This window comes from Rhea pennata, chromosome 5 (genome assembly GCF_028389875.1).
Source record: "Rhea pennata isolate bPtePen1 chromosome 5, bPtePen1.pri, whole genome shotgun sequence".
NCBI classification, from domain to species: Eukaryota; Metazoa; Chordata; class Aves; order Rheiformes; family Rheidae; genus Rhea; species Rhea pennata.
Window position 1 is genome coordinate 40242824 of NC_084667.1, and position 15072 is coordinate 40257895.

Genomic DNA, 15072 nt, shown 5'->3' on the forward strand with positions numbered 1-15072 from the left:
GTGGACTTTGGAACAGGACACATCAAACCATTTTTGTTTCCTGGCAGTGTGGAGCAAGAGAAAAGAGTCATGTCACCAGTACTGTTGAACATGCACCTACCTTTACGGGGTTTTGCAGCTGATTTACAGAGGATGGGGTGGGAAGAAGTTCTGTCCTTTTTTGAGAGTTTCTTTTACAAATAGAAAAAAAAAATCATTACAAGTAAGTGCAGATGGAGAAAAGGAAGATAGTCCTCTGAAAATGCAGTGGCTTAGGTTCCAGGAATGCTTGCTTTAGTTGTACAGTACAAAGCTTTTTATTTACATATATTTTGTATGTGTGTGTGTATATATATATATGTATATATAAAAACGTGTGTGTGTATGTATACACACATACATACATGTATAACTTTTCCCTCCTGCTCTGTGTTTGATTTGCTACTTCTTAGGGCGGAGACTGCCTCCTGAAACACGTATAACCAATATGGAAAGTCTATCTTGAGTATCAGTCAGGTAGCTCTAAGACACCATGGTAACACCTACATTTGAGGGTGCAAAAAAATTCCGCGTGGTGGATCCTGGGTACAGGTCTTTCTTACTCTGAACTATGAAACAATCTGCATTTGAAAGCCACTTAATTCATTAGTTATTAGTAAACACATGGCAGGGAAAGCCAGCACACTCTCAAGCATTGCTCTGAAAGCAAAATACAAGACTAGGGAGAAAATGGTCTTGTTTTTTCAGATGTTTTTCAACTCACAGAGCTCGAGAGAGGGACGGGTGAATTAATAAGCAAAGCTGCTGTTTCTGCCAGAAATCAGTAATTGAATGCCTAAGTATCCAATTCTGAAACTATGGCTATGAGGTGAGAATTTTTCTGAAATTGTTTTTTCCTTTAGGCAGGCTAAAAGGACCTTTATTGTAATCTAATCTGAGCAGCACAACATAGGCTACAAAAAAAGTCACCAATGAGCAACACAGCACAACACAGGCTACAAAAAAAGCCGCCCAGTGAACCATCTGCAACTAGAAAAGCACAAATGTCTTTAGAAAAATGCCCAATCTAATTTCTTTGGTCCATGGAAAAGAACAAGGTTCCAGACCGGTGCCACCAGGGCTATTCTGGTTCTCAGTAAATGGCCTGTGGATGCGCACTTCACCGTACAAAGCAAGGGTTGCAGGCTATAAAATTTCTCTGAATGATTTCATAAACTAGTTATTTAGGCAGGAGGTGATGAATGTAGCAGTTCCTGAAAATATTCCTGGGGTAACAGGAAAGAAAGCTGGAGTTACTGAACATGTGACGTACTCAGAAAATCTTTTGCATGCCTACCCTGAAAGAGCCGTAGCTGAAAAGGTTGGAGAACGTCACCATGAGCAAACAGAAAGCGTAACTGGGAGAGCTAGAAGTCAGGATGCTTTTGGATGTGCAGGCGTCTGCTGAGGTCCTCAGAGACATGGCCCTGGCTAATTCCAGGTGACAAAGGAGCACTTTTAGCAATGACTTGCTGGTGTGGCTACATGGCTCTTTGGGGAGAGGTGGCCTTTTGTTTTACAGAACAATGCTCACCGAGGGTCAGATGAAACTCTCAGTTTTAGCCAGCTTTTTATGGCATTACAGGAACTGGATCAGCCAGCTGCAATATAGCAAGAGGGTTTATGGACTCCGTCAGTGACCTTCAGAAATTAAGTTGAATCTAACTTACAAATAAAACACACAGGAATGGCAGAAAACTCCTTTCCAGCCAAGTTAACTTAACTTTAAGGTCACTTTCAGCTGGTGGCATAATACTAAGAGAGATTGGCAACGGTTAAAATATAGCTTACTCGGTATCATGGCTGAAAATTAGATCAGTTGCACTGGAATACACTATATATATATATATATATAAAAAAAAAGAAGTAAAGGCAAAATTCACATGCCCACTATTTGCAGTTAAAGTTGAAAGAGATGAAGCCCACCTAAAGAATCTGTCAAAAAAAAAAAAAAAAAAAGAAACTGTTTTCAGGATCATTCTTGCTATAAATCAGAGTGAAAGAGTCTTTCACTCAAAATCATGAGGCTGGTTGAGGTGTCCAGGGTAAGACATAAAACTGCCAGATTGGATGCAAGTATCTGGGGGTTCTCATTACAAGTATATAAAATTGGTATTTAGGATGAGATTCTTACACTGCTTTAAAGCATTTAAATAAGGTAGGGCTTTTTTCTTTCCCTAGGCTACCTATGAAGTCAAAGGAGGTAGAGGTAGGGGCATTTCCAGAAGACAGGTGAGGTTTCAGGTAAGGTGGATAGCAATTTTCAGTACCTCTACAGGCAGCTTACAATGTCTAAAGTCCTGAATTAGTAATATTTCTTTAAAACTTAAAGATAAGTAGGATAAACTGAGGCCTGCCTACTCAGTCCTCAATGAAACTGTTTTAGGGATTCCTGGAGAACTGGGTCTTCACACCTAGAGAAACATAATGTGCATAAGGAATTATGACTTTCCTGCACGCTCATGATCAAACCCTGGCCTGCCTTTGACACAAAGCCAATTGCCTGGGCACGGAGCCCATTGGGTTGCCTTCCTAGAAGAGGGATTGCTGTTGTCAAAGAATTAAATGGCTGTGAGAATAGCTTTGTACAAGGTAAACTGAGACTTAAAACCCATTGTTGCCCTAAAGATACTGACTAATCAGATTCTTTGGAGTGTAAAAAACAGAAAGATTTTCACAACTGATACCTTTGTCTTAGTGTCTTTGTAAAATCGGTCACACTTCTTTCTGGTAAGGATTTTTGGGATGCCTACCCAGAGGGAGTGTAGCTCCTTTAGATTTGCAACTAGAATGGTGCAAAAAAGGCTTTATGAACTTTAATGTTACAACAGCATAAAGAAACAAGGGCCTACCTCTACTCTTATCTTAGCTCAGAAAGGAAGTATAAACAAGGCCAACAACAGGTATTAGAGCACACAAAACTTGTAGAAGAGTTAGTTCTTGGACCATCAAACATTTGGTCTCCATCTTACCTGCAACATGAGCCATAGAATTTGCCATATTATTTTCTTTTCTGGTTCATTACTAATCAGGTAACTTTACTGAGTGATATTCAGACGAAATTTTTCACATTTACCTTGCAGTGTTCTCATTTTAATTGTTAAGAGAATATGCTGAAACAGAATAGGTGCAATATTCTTTTAAACAATCCCTTCTGTATTAGAGGGCATTTACAGTTCACAGTCTTTGTTTTCAGCTCAAGATTATAGATACCAAAATAGGTTGATATTGATACAGTACACTGTAGATAACACTAGAGGGCTGATTCCACAGCCAGAGGATGTGGAAGGAAAGAGCCTTTCCCCAAACAAAAATTCAGAATAGATATTTAATTTTCTTCTCCTCCTTGTAAACACCAATAATTGGTAACAAAAGCCAAACAAAAATTTAGTTATACGATGTCAAAGCAGTTTTGGAAACAGAGTTTTCAAAACCACAAACCAATGAGCAATCCTGGTTCAGTGCACGCCAGTGTAATCATAACGTGCCTTGGGACTCGTTCACCTAACAAGAGGCAATATCTCTGGCAAATATTTATTTTAGCAAAGTGGGACAGTACTTCCTGGTGTGTTGCCTCAGAACTGTCCAGCAAGTGGGAGTACCATCCTTTTGTGATATGAAAAGAATGGCTACAGGCTGAAACCAGCTGAGCTCTGGCCTGACTGGCTTGCCTGCAGGGTGGTGCTCCTGAGGCAATGTTGCTAAAGTGGATGTTGGCATAAAGAATTCAGGCAAAAGGGAAGAAACAGTTCTTGCAATAACTCCACTGATTTGGGTTGCACTATGCCAAGGAAACATTTGACTTGCAGAGACTATTCGCTAACTGGAAGAGATGCCCTGTGACACAGACGAGGGTTTGAGCGCGCACACGAGAAAAGCAGCCACACACCAGCAGCAGGACCACAGCTGGGCTGAGCACCCACAGCTCACAAGAAAGCTTTTCTTGGAAGAGCTGGCCATGCCTGTACCCTTGCCAAGACCAGGAGGGACAGTGACAGTGGCCTAGAGCAGGACATGCACACTTAAGCTGCAAGCTGGCTTGCCAGGATCATTCAGTAAGAAAGGCTAGCTCTGAAGCGGTTCATTACGGCTCTCCCCTTTCAGTGTAATACCCAAGATAGAACTGCTTTTAGGCCTTTTTTTTTTTTTTTTTTTTTCTGTACATGTGTGTGTGCGTTTGCGGGAAGATGGGGGAGATGTTTGCTCCACTGACTGTCTCCAAGTTGAGGAAGCTGAAGGATCTTGCAAAGAGGCTTTGTGTCGCTTGCCATGTCTTGGCTAAATAGAATTCTGCACCCACGGGCAGAGGAGCAATGAGTTCAGTTTAAAACCTGGCCCCCTCCCACCTCCAAGTAGTAAATAGGATAGCACAGGCCAATTAGAAACTCAGCTGAGTGAGTAAACGACAGGTCAGGCCTAGCAGAGAGCGGTGTAAGGGAAGATGGGGTGTTTCATCTGATCTGCTCTGATCTCTGTTCAAAAGCGCTCTGCAGATAAGCATATGCTTTTGCTTCAGTTCTAAGCTAAAGTAATTTCACTCACCAGCAAAGCAAAATGCATGCCAAGATTGAACAGTAAAGAGTGCCTTTAAATCATTGCCATTCTCAGTTTTTGTATAAAGTCTCATCATCAGTAAAATACACGGGAAAACAGACTTCCAAGTGTGCCTGATGGGATGAGATTATGGTTTATGCACTTCTTCCACCTGAAGTTAATTCAGAGATACTGAAAGGTTTCCACCAGTGCTCTTGCTATGCCAGCCTGCTGGGAAGGATTGATTGATGAGCATGTATCTGACTACTAACACAGCTTCTTCACTCTTCTGATGACAAAAGCACTCAAGAATGATTTCTTCCCCCTCAGGCAAAGGCAAGGAGGAAAGGAAGGAATGCCTTTTTTGTTGCTGTTCTTTTCGCATTGCAAAAGCATGCATGCACTTGATTTTTATCGGTAAGAACATTTTCTGGGGTAATGTGAAATTTATACTTCAGTTTCAATGCCAAACAATTGCAACACCTGTCTTCCAAGGGAGCTGCATTGCACTGAGAGTTTTCAGTATTATTTGGGGCTTCTTCTCATTTATAATAAAGCAATATACTACAGGGACTAGATTAGATTCAGGAAATGGAAGAACTAGGTTCAATTTTCTATTACGGCACAAACACCTTGTTGGATTTTGTTGGCCCTGTGTTCCCAAAGTTACCTGCAATGTGCCTGTTCCCACTGTAATCATCAGGAACATCCAGCCTCTCTTATGATCTTTAAGGAAATAGAATAGAAACAAAGGGTGCAATTCAGCTCATCCAACTGTACCTATCTAAGCTGACTGCCTTGGCTTTCAAAATAGCCAGTACAGAGAAGGTGGCATCTTCCCAAGGGCTGTCTTACAAACCAGTCTTAGGTTGAGAAAAATCATTCCAGAAGGAGCCTAGAGAACTAGACGGTGAAAATGCACTGAGCTGATGGCAGTTAGCATGATTTATTATGAAAAACAGTTAAACTGCAGATTACTGGGAGCTCAATAGCTGCAGCACTTTAAAATGGAAAGCTAAAAGTTAATGAATTTCATATCTACTTGGTCAGTTTAAAAGCATTCCTTTCAAAAAAAGAGTCCAAAATACCTCACACATCAGGCCGTGGGACACTGCACTGGAAATAAGAAAGTCACAGTCCTCGGTTCTCTTTCAGGTCACAGAAAACCCAAACTGCTCAAGCAGCAAATGCATCTACCTTGCTTGCATTTCTGAAGTCATTTTTGAGCGATTCTGATCCCTGCCTACATGAGATACCGCCACAAATACCATGCCTCAGCTGGTAGTCAATCATTCATAACACAAGATGAAGTTCTGTCATGAGCAGGGGGACTGAATTTCAGTCTCTCACCAGACACACATCTCAAAGTTTGATGTGGTCTTTGCAGATAAAAGAGTACACCAGTGAGATAAGAACTTTAAAAGTTCTTACAATTCTGTTGCATATAGGTAAAACATGTTTTTAACACTCCTGATGTAGTGCTCACTATACAAAACAGTATCTTGCTTTCCTCCAGTGATGCAGATTCTCAGTGAAATGAGGTGCAAAACCAGTCGTGAGAAGAATGGAAAGGTACTCTTGCCCCTTAGCTCAGGCCTGTCTGATGGACTGAACTGCAGCTGTAAAAGCTATTGCTGTTTTTCTTCCGAGTGAAATGAAGTGATATGTATGGGTATTGTTTGATAACTTGTATTTTCTTCAGACAAGACTTTTGAAAGGCATGAGCTGTCTCTGGAGTGCCTTGTAATAACCTCAGTTTATGTATCACTATGAGAGGAAAGACACTAGTCACCTTGTCCCATTAGCAGCATCACTGAAACAGGAGAACAAGTCCTCTTTAAAATGCAGTTTATTCTAGAAACACACAGAGCAAAATCCTTTGGCTAATTTTCATAACTGCATATATTACCAGAAGGAAAAAGCAAAAGAGAAAAGTACTGTTGTTAGAAGGATGCTCACAGCTTTGTTCTAAACTACTCACAGGCTAGAGAAGCATTAAATGGGAGCTGAAATGTCTCCAAGAGATTACGTTCATGTTCCCCTCTTCTGACATTTTGTTTCCATGCATCCACACTCATCTACATGCACATATGTGAAATGCATTGTCTTATCCTGCGAGCAAACCAGTTCCACCTGCACTTCATGACTCTTCTTTTCATGGCAGCAAATGCATTTGTGTTCCATTTCATTGGCCTCAAAGGAATACCTGTGGAAACAGAATTCACACATCAGCCTGCAGCCTGCTGTTTTCCCAAGTCATTCAGTATCTGCTGCTCAGAACATAGGTACTTCTAAGGAATAAAGGAGTAAACATTTCCTATCCACTTTCCTGCTCATTCAAAACAGTCTATTCTCATGATGCTACAAGCCATGTAGAGCCTAATTCTCTGATGCCCATGGGAAAATCCTAGTCACTACAATGGATTTTTAGTTAGGCCCATTCTGGCAAAACAGAAATGACCAATTTATGCAGACACTAAAGAGCGGGGGGGGGGGGGAACCACAAACCCCAAAGCTGTTTAAAAATTGCATAAGGGGGTGTGTAAGAACAGGTTAGTTAACAAATTTTAGCAGATCTGTTTTTATAGTGGCTTGCTTTCCTAGGTAAGATAGGCACACCTATCACACTAAAGCCTAAGCATGACATTCAGTCACATCGCTAAAGGCTGCTGTTCTGCACGCTCTGTTGCCTAACCAGGTCCTTCTACAGTGGGAAGGGGACAAACAGCTGCGTCTCCTGGGGACAGGAACCCAGGAAGATCAGACACCAGCAAGAACATCAAAAGGTTTTCTACTTACACGGAATAGGTACTGCACGTCCCTTCACAGAAAGGCATGGGGACTGGAGCAGCAGACTTACAGTGGTTGTGAACGATATACTGCTCTTTCATATTAAGTTTGCATTTATGTGGCAGGTCAATACCTGTGTGGGAGATCATTTCCATTAGACTTTTTCAGATTGGAGAGGAAACATTTTGAAAGATACTTGCTAGGAAAGCAAGGGCAGATCATCCTGCTAAAATCTGTTATAGTTCAAGTGCATAATTAAATACCAAAGAGTCACTAATTCCATGCTTGTCAAGACACTTTTCTGTTTGAGAATGAATAACTCAAATAAAGACATATATAAGTTCATGTAAAGCTACTGCTGAACCAAGACCTAAAGGAGACACAAAGAGGTTTTTTTATTGCTATAAATGACGTTTGTTAATGTGTGAGACTCTATAATGGCCAATAGTTTCTGGGTAGATGGGTGGATCCTAAAGAAAAAAAAAATTTTTGTATGTAATTTCCAGACAGAAGAACAGAGAACATATTTTCTGCAAATTCTCTCATTAGAAATATAGTTTAAACTAACAGTATTTTAGTTCTTTAAAAATACAGAAAAGGAGATCACAAAGATTTTTAGCATCTCCACTGGAAGAATGATGCAGATTTTGAGCCTCAGCTATGAGGCAGAAAACAGTGCTGGGGAAGTATGAACAATCCTTCTGTCCCACAAGTATCTGTGGAAACTGCAGATGCTCACTGCATGAAGGACCAAAGGATCCGGGGCTACAAGCAGTGGAGAAGCAAACAGTGCTTCATTAGGGAATCAGTGATTTAACACACTCACATGTCTTACAACAGCCGTCTGAAGTCACATCAATTGTCCCCTGTGGTTGAAAGCAAACGTAAAGAGAACAGTTCAGATACACTAAGATGTGCATAATGCTAAGCAACTAATAGCAATGAGAGTTCAAACACCTTCCAGCATCTTTAACCAACAGACTGATTCCACATCACAAAACTGGCTGTACCACTTATATACAAAAGAGTTTTAAAGAAATCCAGCAAGGGAAGGAATGAATTTTCTGAAAAGTATAAGTCATAACACAAGCCAGGTAAAATGTTCCACAACACGGGTCTGCCTTATGCAGATCCTATTGAAGCCACCACAAAAATTTTGGTCAGCTTCAAAGCAGAGAATTAGCTCTTCTCCTGCAGACAGACAGCCTTACCTATAAGGAACTTAATGCAAAGTTAATCTAGGTCAATGGCCATCTTCATCCCTGCTTTTATTTTCAGAACTGCTGTGAATCCCCACATCACCTCTGAAAATTACTGGAAGCCACTAACCACTGAAAACCAGGCTGCAGAGGAGCCCCCTTGTTGCTCATCCTGCTTATTCATGTACTCCTCCTTTCCTTAGCGATGCACCACATCACAGAAGACAGTGTCTATCAGTTCCCTCCGGGGTTTCATGGGAAGTTAGTTTTGCTCACTTTCAAAGTGAAACCTTTCAGAGTGAAACCTTTCAGAGCAGTAGAACCAGAACTCATTCCAGAAGGCTTTTATCTAGCTCTAAAATACTTACTGGGACACAGTTTGACTCCTCAAATGGTAGGCAGACCTTTACTGTACTAGTCAAGGAAAACTGGCCTGCTGTTTCAGTGCATGTGTACTTAGTACAGTTATCATATGGATCTTTATAACTCTTTCCAACCTGAATTAAGACAGAAAAAAAATCCAATATACATTAACAACAAAATTGAAGTAATACAATAGTAATGCAGTCAATGAGCTGCCAGAGGGACTGGGTTGTCCATATCACTCTGAAGGTGTCGAAATGCCTGGAACTTACATCTGCAAATTATGTACAAAGCTCACCCAGTACCAGTCTATGTAAAAATCCCTTCTGTTGCCACCAAGGTAGAAAGAATCAAAAGCTGATGGCTGAATGAGCATGGAGTTATGAACAGAAATGCTAAGAGGCACTATTAAGTACAGAACGTGGTTGTGTTAACATATGTGGAATGAAGTATGCACAGAAGAAAAATCAATTTTTTTAAAGGATTTCAGCAGTTTGCTTTTTCAACAGATGGAAACAAAAAGCCAAAAATGAAAAAAAAAGGGAAACAGTCTTTGTAACAGACGTTAATGGATAAATGCAAAGCCTACTCACGGCAGCCTTGTTTGAGGGAAAATGTAAAAAGAATATGTTGGCGTGCAAAAGGGTAGTTTGGAAGAAAAATTATCAAGGAATAAAAGGATAAATAGAAAAGATGCAAAACAGAGCTATCAGAGAAGTGAGACAACATCAGTAACTGTTCACAGGAGTAGCAGACTGTAATAAAATCAAAGAGCTTGCCTGAGGCTCAGATTATGCCTGCACAATGCCAAGCTGAGAGGACATGGTATACGGCTGTGTTACGTGGGTGTGTTACCAAGGCACGTTATACTAAAGTGGCTATGCCGCTTTCAATTTCAGTTCCAGCAAATTCAGAAATAGGGGCAGTTTAGCTGTATCAGCTCACTCAGACAGTTTAGCGTTGTATCCCCAGGGCAACATAATGACACTGTTTCTAGTTTTGGAGCACTGTGATGTGAAGCCAGCTCACATATCTCTGCAAAAGCTGTATTACACAATGTCAACATCCCTTCCAAATCTTTCTCTCTTGCATACCAGGAAAAGGGGTTAATTGATTTCCATTCCTGCCAGAGATGCGTAATTCTCAACACAGCAGTGTCTGAGAGATGTGCATAGTAAAGACAGCAGCCATATAAACATCTACATTTAATTTGGAAATACATAAATTTTAAAATCTCCTAATGGTCTTCCCAACCTCAGAAAGCATGCCACTGCTTCAGAAATGCTGAGGTCTTTTTGGTAATCCAGCCTTGTGTGCCGAGCAGGAGAGTGCTCACCTCTATGGTCACATTGCCAAATGGAAAAATTGCCACGCAAGCCACCTGGCGGCACTGGCTGCAGCACTGACCCTCTTCTTCCACGTAGCGGAAGCCCTGTGGAAATAAAGTTACTGTTTTGCCATGTCACCTGGGGTCTTGTTCATGAAGCACACTCCAATTATTTTTCTGTTTGAACCCGTTAGAAATTGCACTAAATCTGCCAATGAAACCTGACAATTTAACTCTTTCTTTCCCTTACTGAACAGCAAGCTCTGGGGCACTTCACTCACCCTGAAGACCTTGTTATTGGCTACGCTTCTTCATGCTAACACACAAGTTAATTGGGACAAAGTAATTAGCTCGGCATCCTCAAGTGCTTGGTCTACACCAACATCCACAAGTATTGTCACTGTGTCAGGCATGTGAAGATGTCTGCACACGCAATTATTTCCTCCACCTTGTTTTAGGTATACTTCACTTTCACTTTTTTAGCTGCAGGTGGTCCCAGGATAAAGGATAATGGTTTTATCCATTTTTAGGATTGATAGCGGGCCTGGCCGTATCTGGGTGTGAATGGAAAAGTAACAATTCTTCGCTTGCCTTCAGCAAGGTACTCAACACTTCGTAGGTGCTTAGCTCGTGATTACTGAGTCGTATCTGGACGCAGGTAAACCACTTAGAATATGCAATTTTTTTGCAATCTTAATTTTTGAGCTGCCAATAGACTACACCAACACAGTCTTTCAGCAGTCTGTTTCCACTTTAACTAGTTTGCAATCATTTTCCCTCAAGGCACTATTCCAAGGGTGACTTCTTAAATTTGCTAGAGAAAAAGAAAAATCTAACAGAAGATTATATCCTGCTCCCTTTTAGGGAGGAACCTGTTATATTGTCCCAGTTTTGCAATATATCCTCTCAACAACCATTGTTCTTGGTCCAAGAGGCTGAGTGCACAGAGCTGACCTGCTGGCAGGCAGTTTGGCATTTCACTGGAATGCACTGGATACGGTTGGTTTGTGTAACAACATCCTGCTCGTCTGTGCACACACAGTCCTCACAAGATTTTCTAGGCACCACTGCCCCAGGCTGAAAAGAAGAAATAGAGAGAGGAGACAAGACACGGCAAGGACTCTGCGGGTTCAAGGATATACATACATTCTCTTGACCAAAATAAAATAAATGGTTGTGCTTGGGAATTACTTCTGACAGAGCTTCCTGAAATGAATATTTTCAGGTCTCTAACTTCAAACCTCATACTATCAATATGACAAAATTAACATGAGGCTGACACTCCCAAGTGCATCAGTCATGTTAAATGAATTACTACTTCATCTCATGAATGCCATACTCCAATTTTTCCTCAGTTTGACCTAGTAATCTTACAACATCTAATGAGATTTAAATTTTGTATTCAATTACCATCCTGACTTCTTGACTCTAAAACACAGGTAAGATCTCATTTAGTAAGTAAGCTACTGATCTCTAGGGGCATCTACTCAGTAACATTTCTAATAATACATAAGACTACTGGCAGGGGAATGTTATGGGCTATTTTAATCCTGCATTTTATGTGAATGTTGCCAATGAGAATTTCAGAGCATTTTGATTCAGGTTGCATCAGCCCATGAAAAGAAACATCTGGAAGATGACCTACCTTAAATTCAACTCCTTCAGAAACACATACACCTTTTGGTACTGCAAGAAAAACAAAATGAAAAGGTGGTGCTAGGAATGATGTAGCCAATTACTGTACTGATCTCTAAATTCTCAGTGACTTATAGGAGAGGCAGAGTAGAACTGAGCCTGTCCACTGACTTTAATACCCTACACATAGAAAGAAAAAAAGAAGTTAGCTGGGACATGTTTCTAACTGTTATCCTGAAGCCCACATCTAACACCTGCTCCGATTTTATGCACATAGTGGGTGGAACTCTATATCCTGGCATTTCCCATATGGCAGAGTATTTACATCACGTATTTTTACTCATACTCAAATCAGTTGAGCTCCTCTTTGTTGTTTGCCATCTCAATGGTCACAAAGCAAATGGGAGGCTGGGTTTGGGTTAGGCATGAGATTCTGAAAGCACATTGTTGTAGCAAAGTTTCTAGGTGGTTTCTATGTTACAGAAATTCAATGTATGAATATTGGCTAGAGATAACCTGTACCAGTTGCTCCCTCTCAATAGAATACAAGAAATTTAAAGGCTGGGAGGGAAGAGGAGAGGTTACATTTTGTGATTTTGATCCTGCACAAAGTTCCATTTAGAAAAAGTGCAATAGTTCAAGGAATATATAAAGCACCTTAAGGAAATACAGTACTTACTACAAGAGAAAATAGGACAACACCCATCCTCAGATATAGCTACCACTGGTTGGAAGCCCAAGTCACATGCAGTTTTGTTGATAATGCAGGTTTTTATATCACATTCTGCAACAGACAATGTAGATAAAGTAAGTCAAAGCATCCTTTCTGGTAGTTTTACCTGTACACCAAAGTCTGAACATCCAAGTCATATCCTAATTGCTCTGCTTTAGCAAGGTTCAATTTCTACCTGTGAAAACTCTGTTTTTAGGGACTTAGATTCACAAAGAGAAAGCTCAGTGTAAGTTCCTATGCTTAAGTGTTTCTTGCTGACAAAGTAGCTTTGAATGTCTCAAGTACCTTGAGTCAGCCAGTAGGAATTACTAGACAAGGGAACTTACGTAGAAATAGATGATTCTTGAATCACATTTTCTTGGAAGTTAGGAGTACCCTCAGGTGAAACATCTAAGCTTGTCCTATTCTAAAGCTCTTCCCTGGACATACATTTTTGTCCCTTGCTCCTGCTTCTCTTCTCCCCCTGGGTTCTATCTCTTACAATACTAAACACTCTCATCTCAAAGACAAAAAAGGCGACAGAGAAACAAATTGCATACAGAGAAATGAATGAGAAAGTGAAAAAAATGATGAGGCAATGAACAAGGGCCAAAAATGTAAAGGTATGAAGACCTTTATATAAGACAGAGCACCCTGACAGGGCCCACTGCTCCCTCAAGGCACTTAAGGAGCCCAGTAGGTCTCTTCCTGGAAGAACGACAGGGTGAGGACCAAAACCAGGCCCTGCTGTTGCCAGGATCCCCCATCATGCTTCCTCCTGTGTGTGTGAGGAAAGAGGCTGATTTATACACCCTATGCCTTGGTTTGGGAGAATGCAAATGAAAAGTTGAGAGAAAACATGCATTACTTCTGATGGCACCTGGCACTTAGGTGGAAGAAATGAAGTCCTGCATGAGGTGGGCAGAGGCTTGGAAAATATCTCCCTACTTTCCTCTCTGGTAGCTGCAGCAGACCTGGCTGCTCCAAAGAGCTCCCAGGTTCTGAAGAAGCCCTGACAAAAGGCTGGCAGCTTAGAGAGGTTTTGGGAAAGACCTCTTGGATCGCCAATTTAACTGCAGCATGTGGAAGTGGGGCAAGGCACATGCCAGCCTGCTAAACACTGCTTGTACTGTAAAGAAATCTGCAAAAGAGCCAGTGGGCCAGAAAAAAACTGTGGTCTGATGAAGACTGACCCTTCCCGTGCTTTTAGTTGTATCTAGTACCTGGGGAGTCTTTGAAACCTCACTTGAGGGTCACTGCTGAAGGTAAACTATGTCAAATGAATCTGAAGATCTGAATCCCCACTCACCACAAACTGTCTCCGTGCAGCATGGGTCATCTGGACGTGCTCTTATTTTGTGCACAAAGCCCTCTTTAGTGCAGTTGACAGGTGGAGACTTAGCACAAGGGCGGGGGAAGCAAGATATGTTCAAGGTTGCTTCATCACAAGTACAGTATTGACAGTCATACTCCCAAGCCTCACTGGGCTGTGAAAACAAGAGAAGTAGCAGTTCAGAAAGCAAACCCTAGAAGTATTAGATTAATGCATGCCTGCTGCAAGGCAAGGTAGGGCTGGATTGCCCTAGTTCATTAGGGATAGAAGGGAACTGTAAGGAAAAAATACTATTATCTGCTGCCTTACTTTACAAGTTTATGTGTTTCATAAGGGAAACCCGATAGTTCTACCGGAAAGCAGTGATTCTCACAGACTGATAATTCTGCTTCCCTATCTCAGGTAAGGAATGAAATTCAGAAATTAATAGTCTGTTGTTTTCTTCCCCACTATCTTTACAGTTCACTGATATGTAAGATTAGAACGAAAAGAGTAAGAAACTCATGCAACCATTTTTACACTACTTCACAGCATTCAGTTGCAGCATAAGGACAGGATTTTCCGTACCTGTTTCACTGATCCATCTTGTGCAGTGCAACCTATAAAACAGAATAAATTAAAGATTCCTTTAACATGTGTTGGGGGAAACAACGGAAGTTGGAAGACAGGAATAGAAGGAGGGTCTTGAAATCTGAGAAATGGACATGAAAAGAAAGATATTTGTACTGCAAAATCACAGGTGCTTTACCAGAAGATCTTAAAGCTCTTTTTTTTCTTTCAAAAGCTGCACTTTCTGCCTAAGAGCAGGCAGACACTGTCACTCAGAAACATTTCTAGCCTAGCTAGAAAGGGTTAATATGAAGGTCTCCCCCAGAATATGTTTGGTCCTTTAATGTGCAGAATGTGGTGTCCCAGGAACGCAGTAGGGAATCTTTATGTGCAGCTCCAGTTGGGTTCTTGATCCCCCCCTCCTCACCCCACCTTTTATATTAGTTCTTACCACAGACAGAAACACAAATGCCATCGTGATCATTCAGCAGAGTTTTTCCAGTAGGACAGTAACATCCTTCAACAAACACTGGTGTGTTATTTTGGGTGGGAATGGCATTCACAACAAGTTCTCTGCACAATTAGAATATAAACAAGAAAAGAATGAGAGACA

The 15072-nt window shown here is 41.1% G+C and overlaps 1 protein-coding gene across 1 annotated transcript in view; it reads right to left on the reverse strand.

The window, feature by feature from the left end:
* Nucleotides 1–6582: 6582 nt before the first annotated feature.
* The window catches only part of LOC134141634 (mucin-5B), a 43325-nt gene continuing 34835 nt past the window's right edge, over nucleotides 6583–15072 (reverse strand). The window contains exons 37-47 of the mRNA XM_062577960.1: nucleotides 14911–15032; nucleotides 14478–14509; nucleotides 13887–14064; nucleotides 12545–12649; nucleotides 11876–11916; nucleotides 11185–11307; nucleotides 10240–10335; nucleotides 8909–9037; nucleotides 8168–8207; nucleotides 7351–7474; nucleotides 6583–6757 (exon numbers count right to left, since the gene is read on the reverse strand). Of these exons, the coding sequence (XP_062433944.1) occupies nucleotides 6583–6757; nucleotides 7351–7474; nucleotides 8168–8207; nucleotides 8909–9037; nucleotides 10240–10335; nucleotides 11185–11307; nucleotides 11876–11916; nucleotides 12545–12649; nucleotides 13887–14064; nucleotides 14478–14509; nucleotides 14911–15032 (1165 nt within the window). The remainder of the gene's footprint in view (nucleotides 6758–7350; nucleotides 7475–8167; nucleotides 8208–8908; nucleotides 9038–10239; nucleotides 10336–11184; nucleotides 11308–11875; nucleotides 11917–12544; nucleotides 12650–13886; nucleotides 14065–14477; nucleotides 14510–14910; nucleotides 15033–15072) is intronic.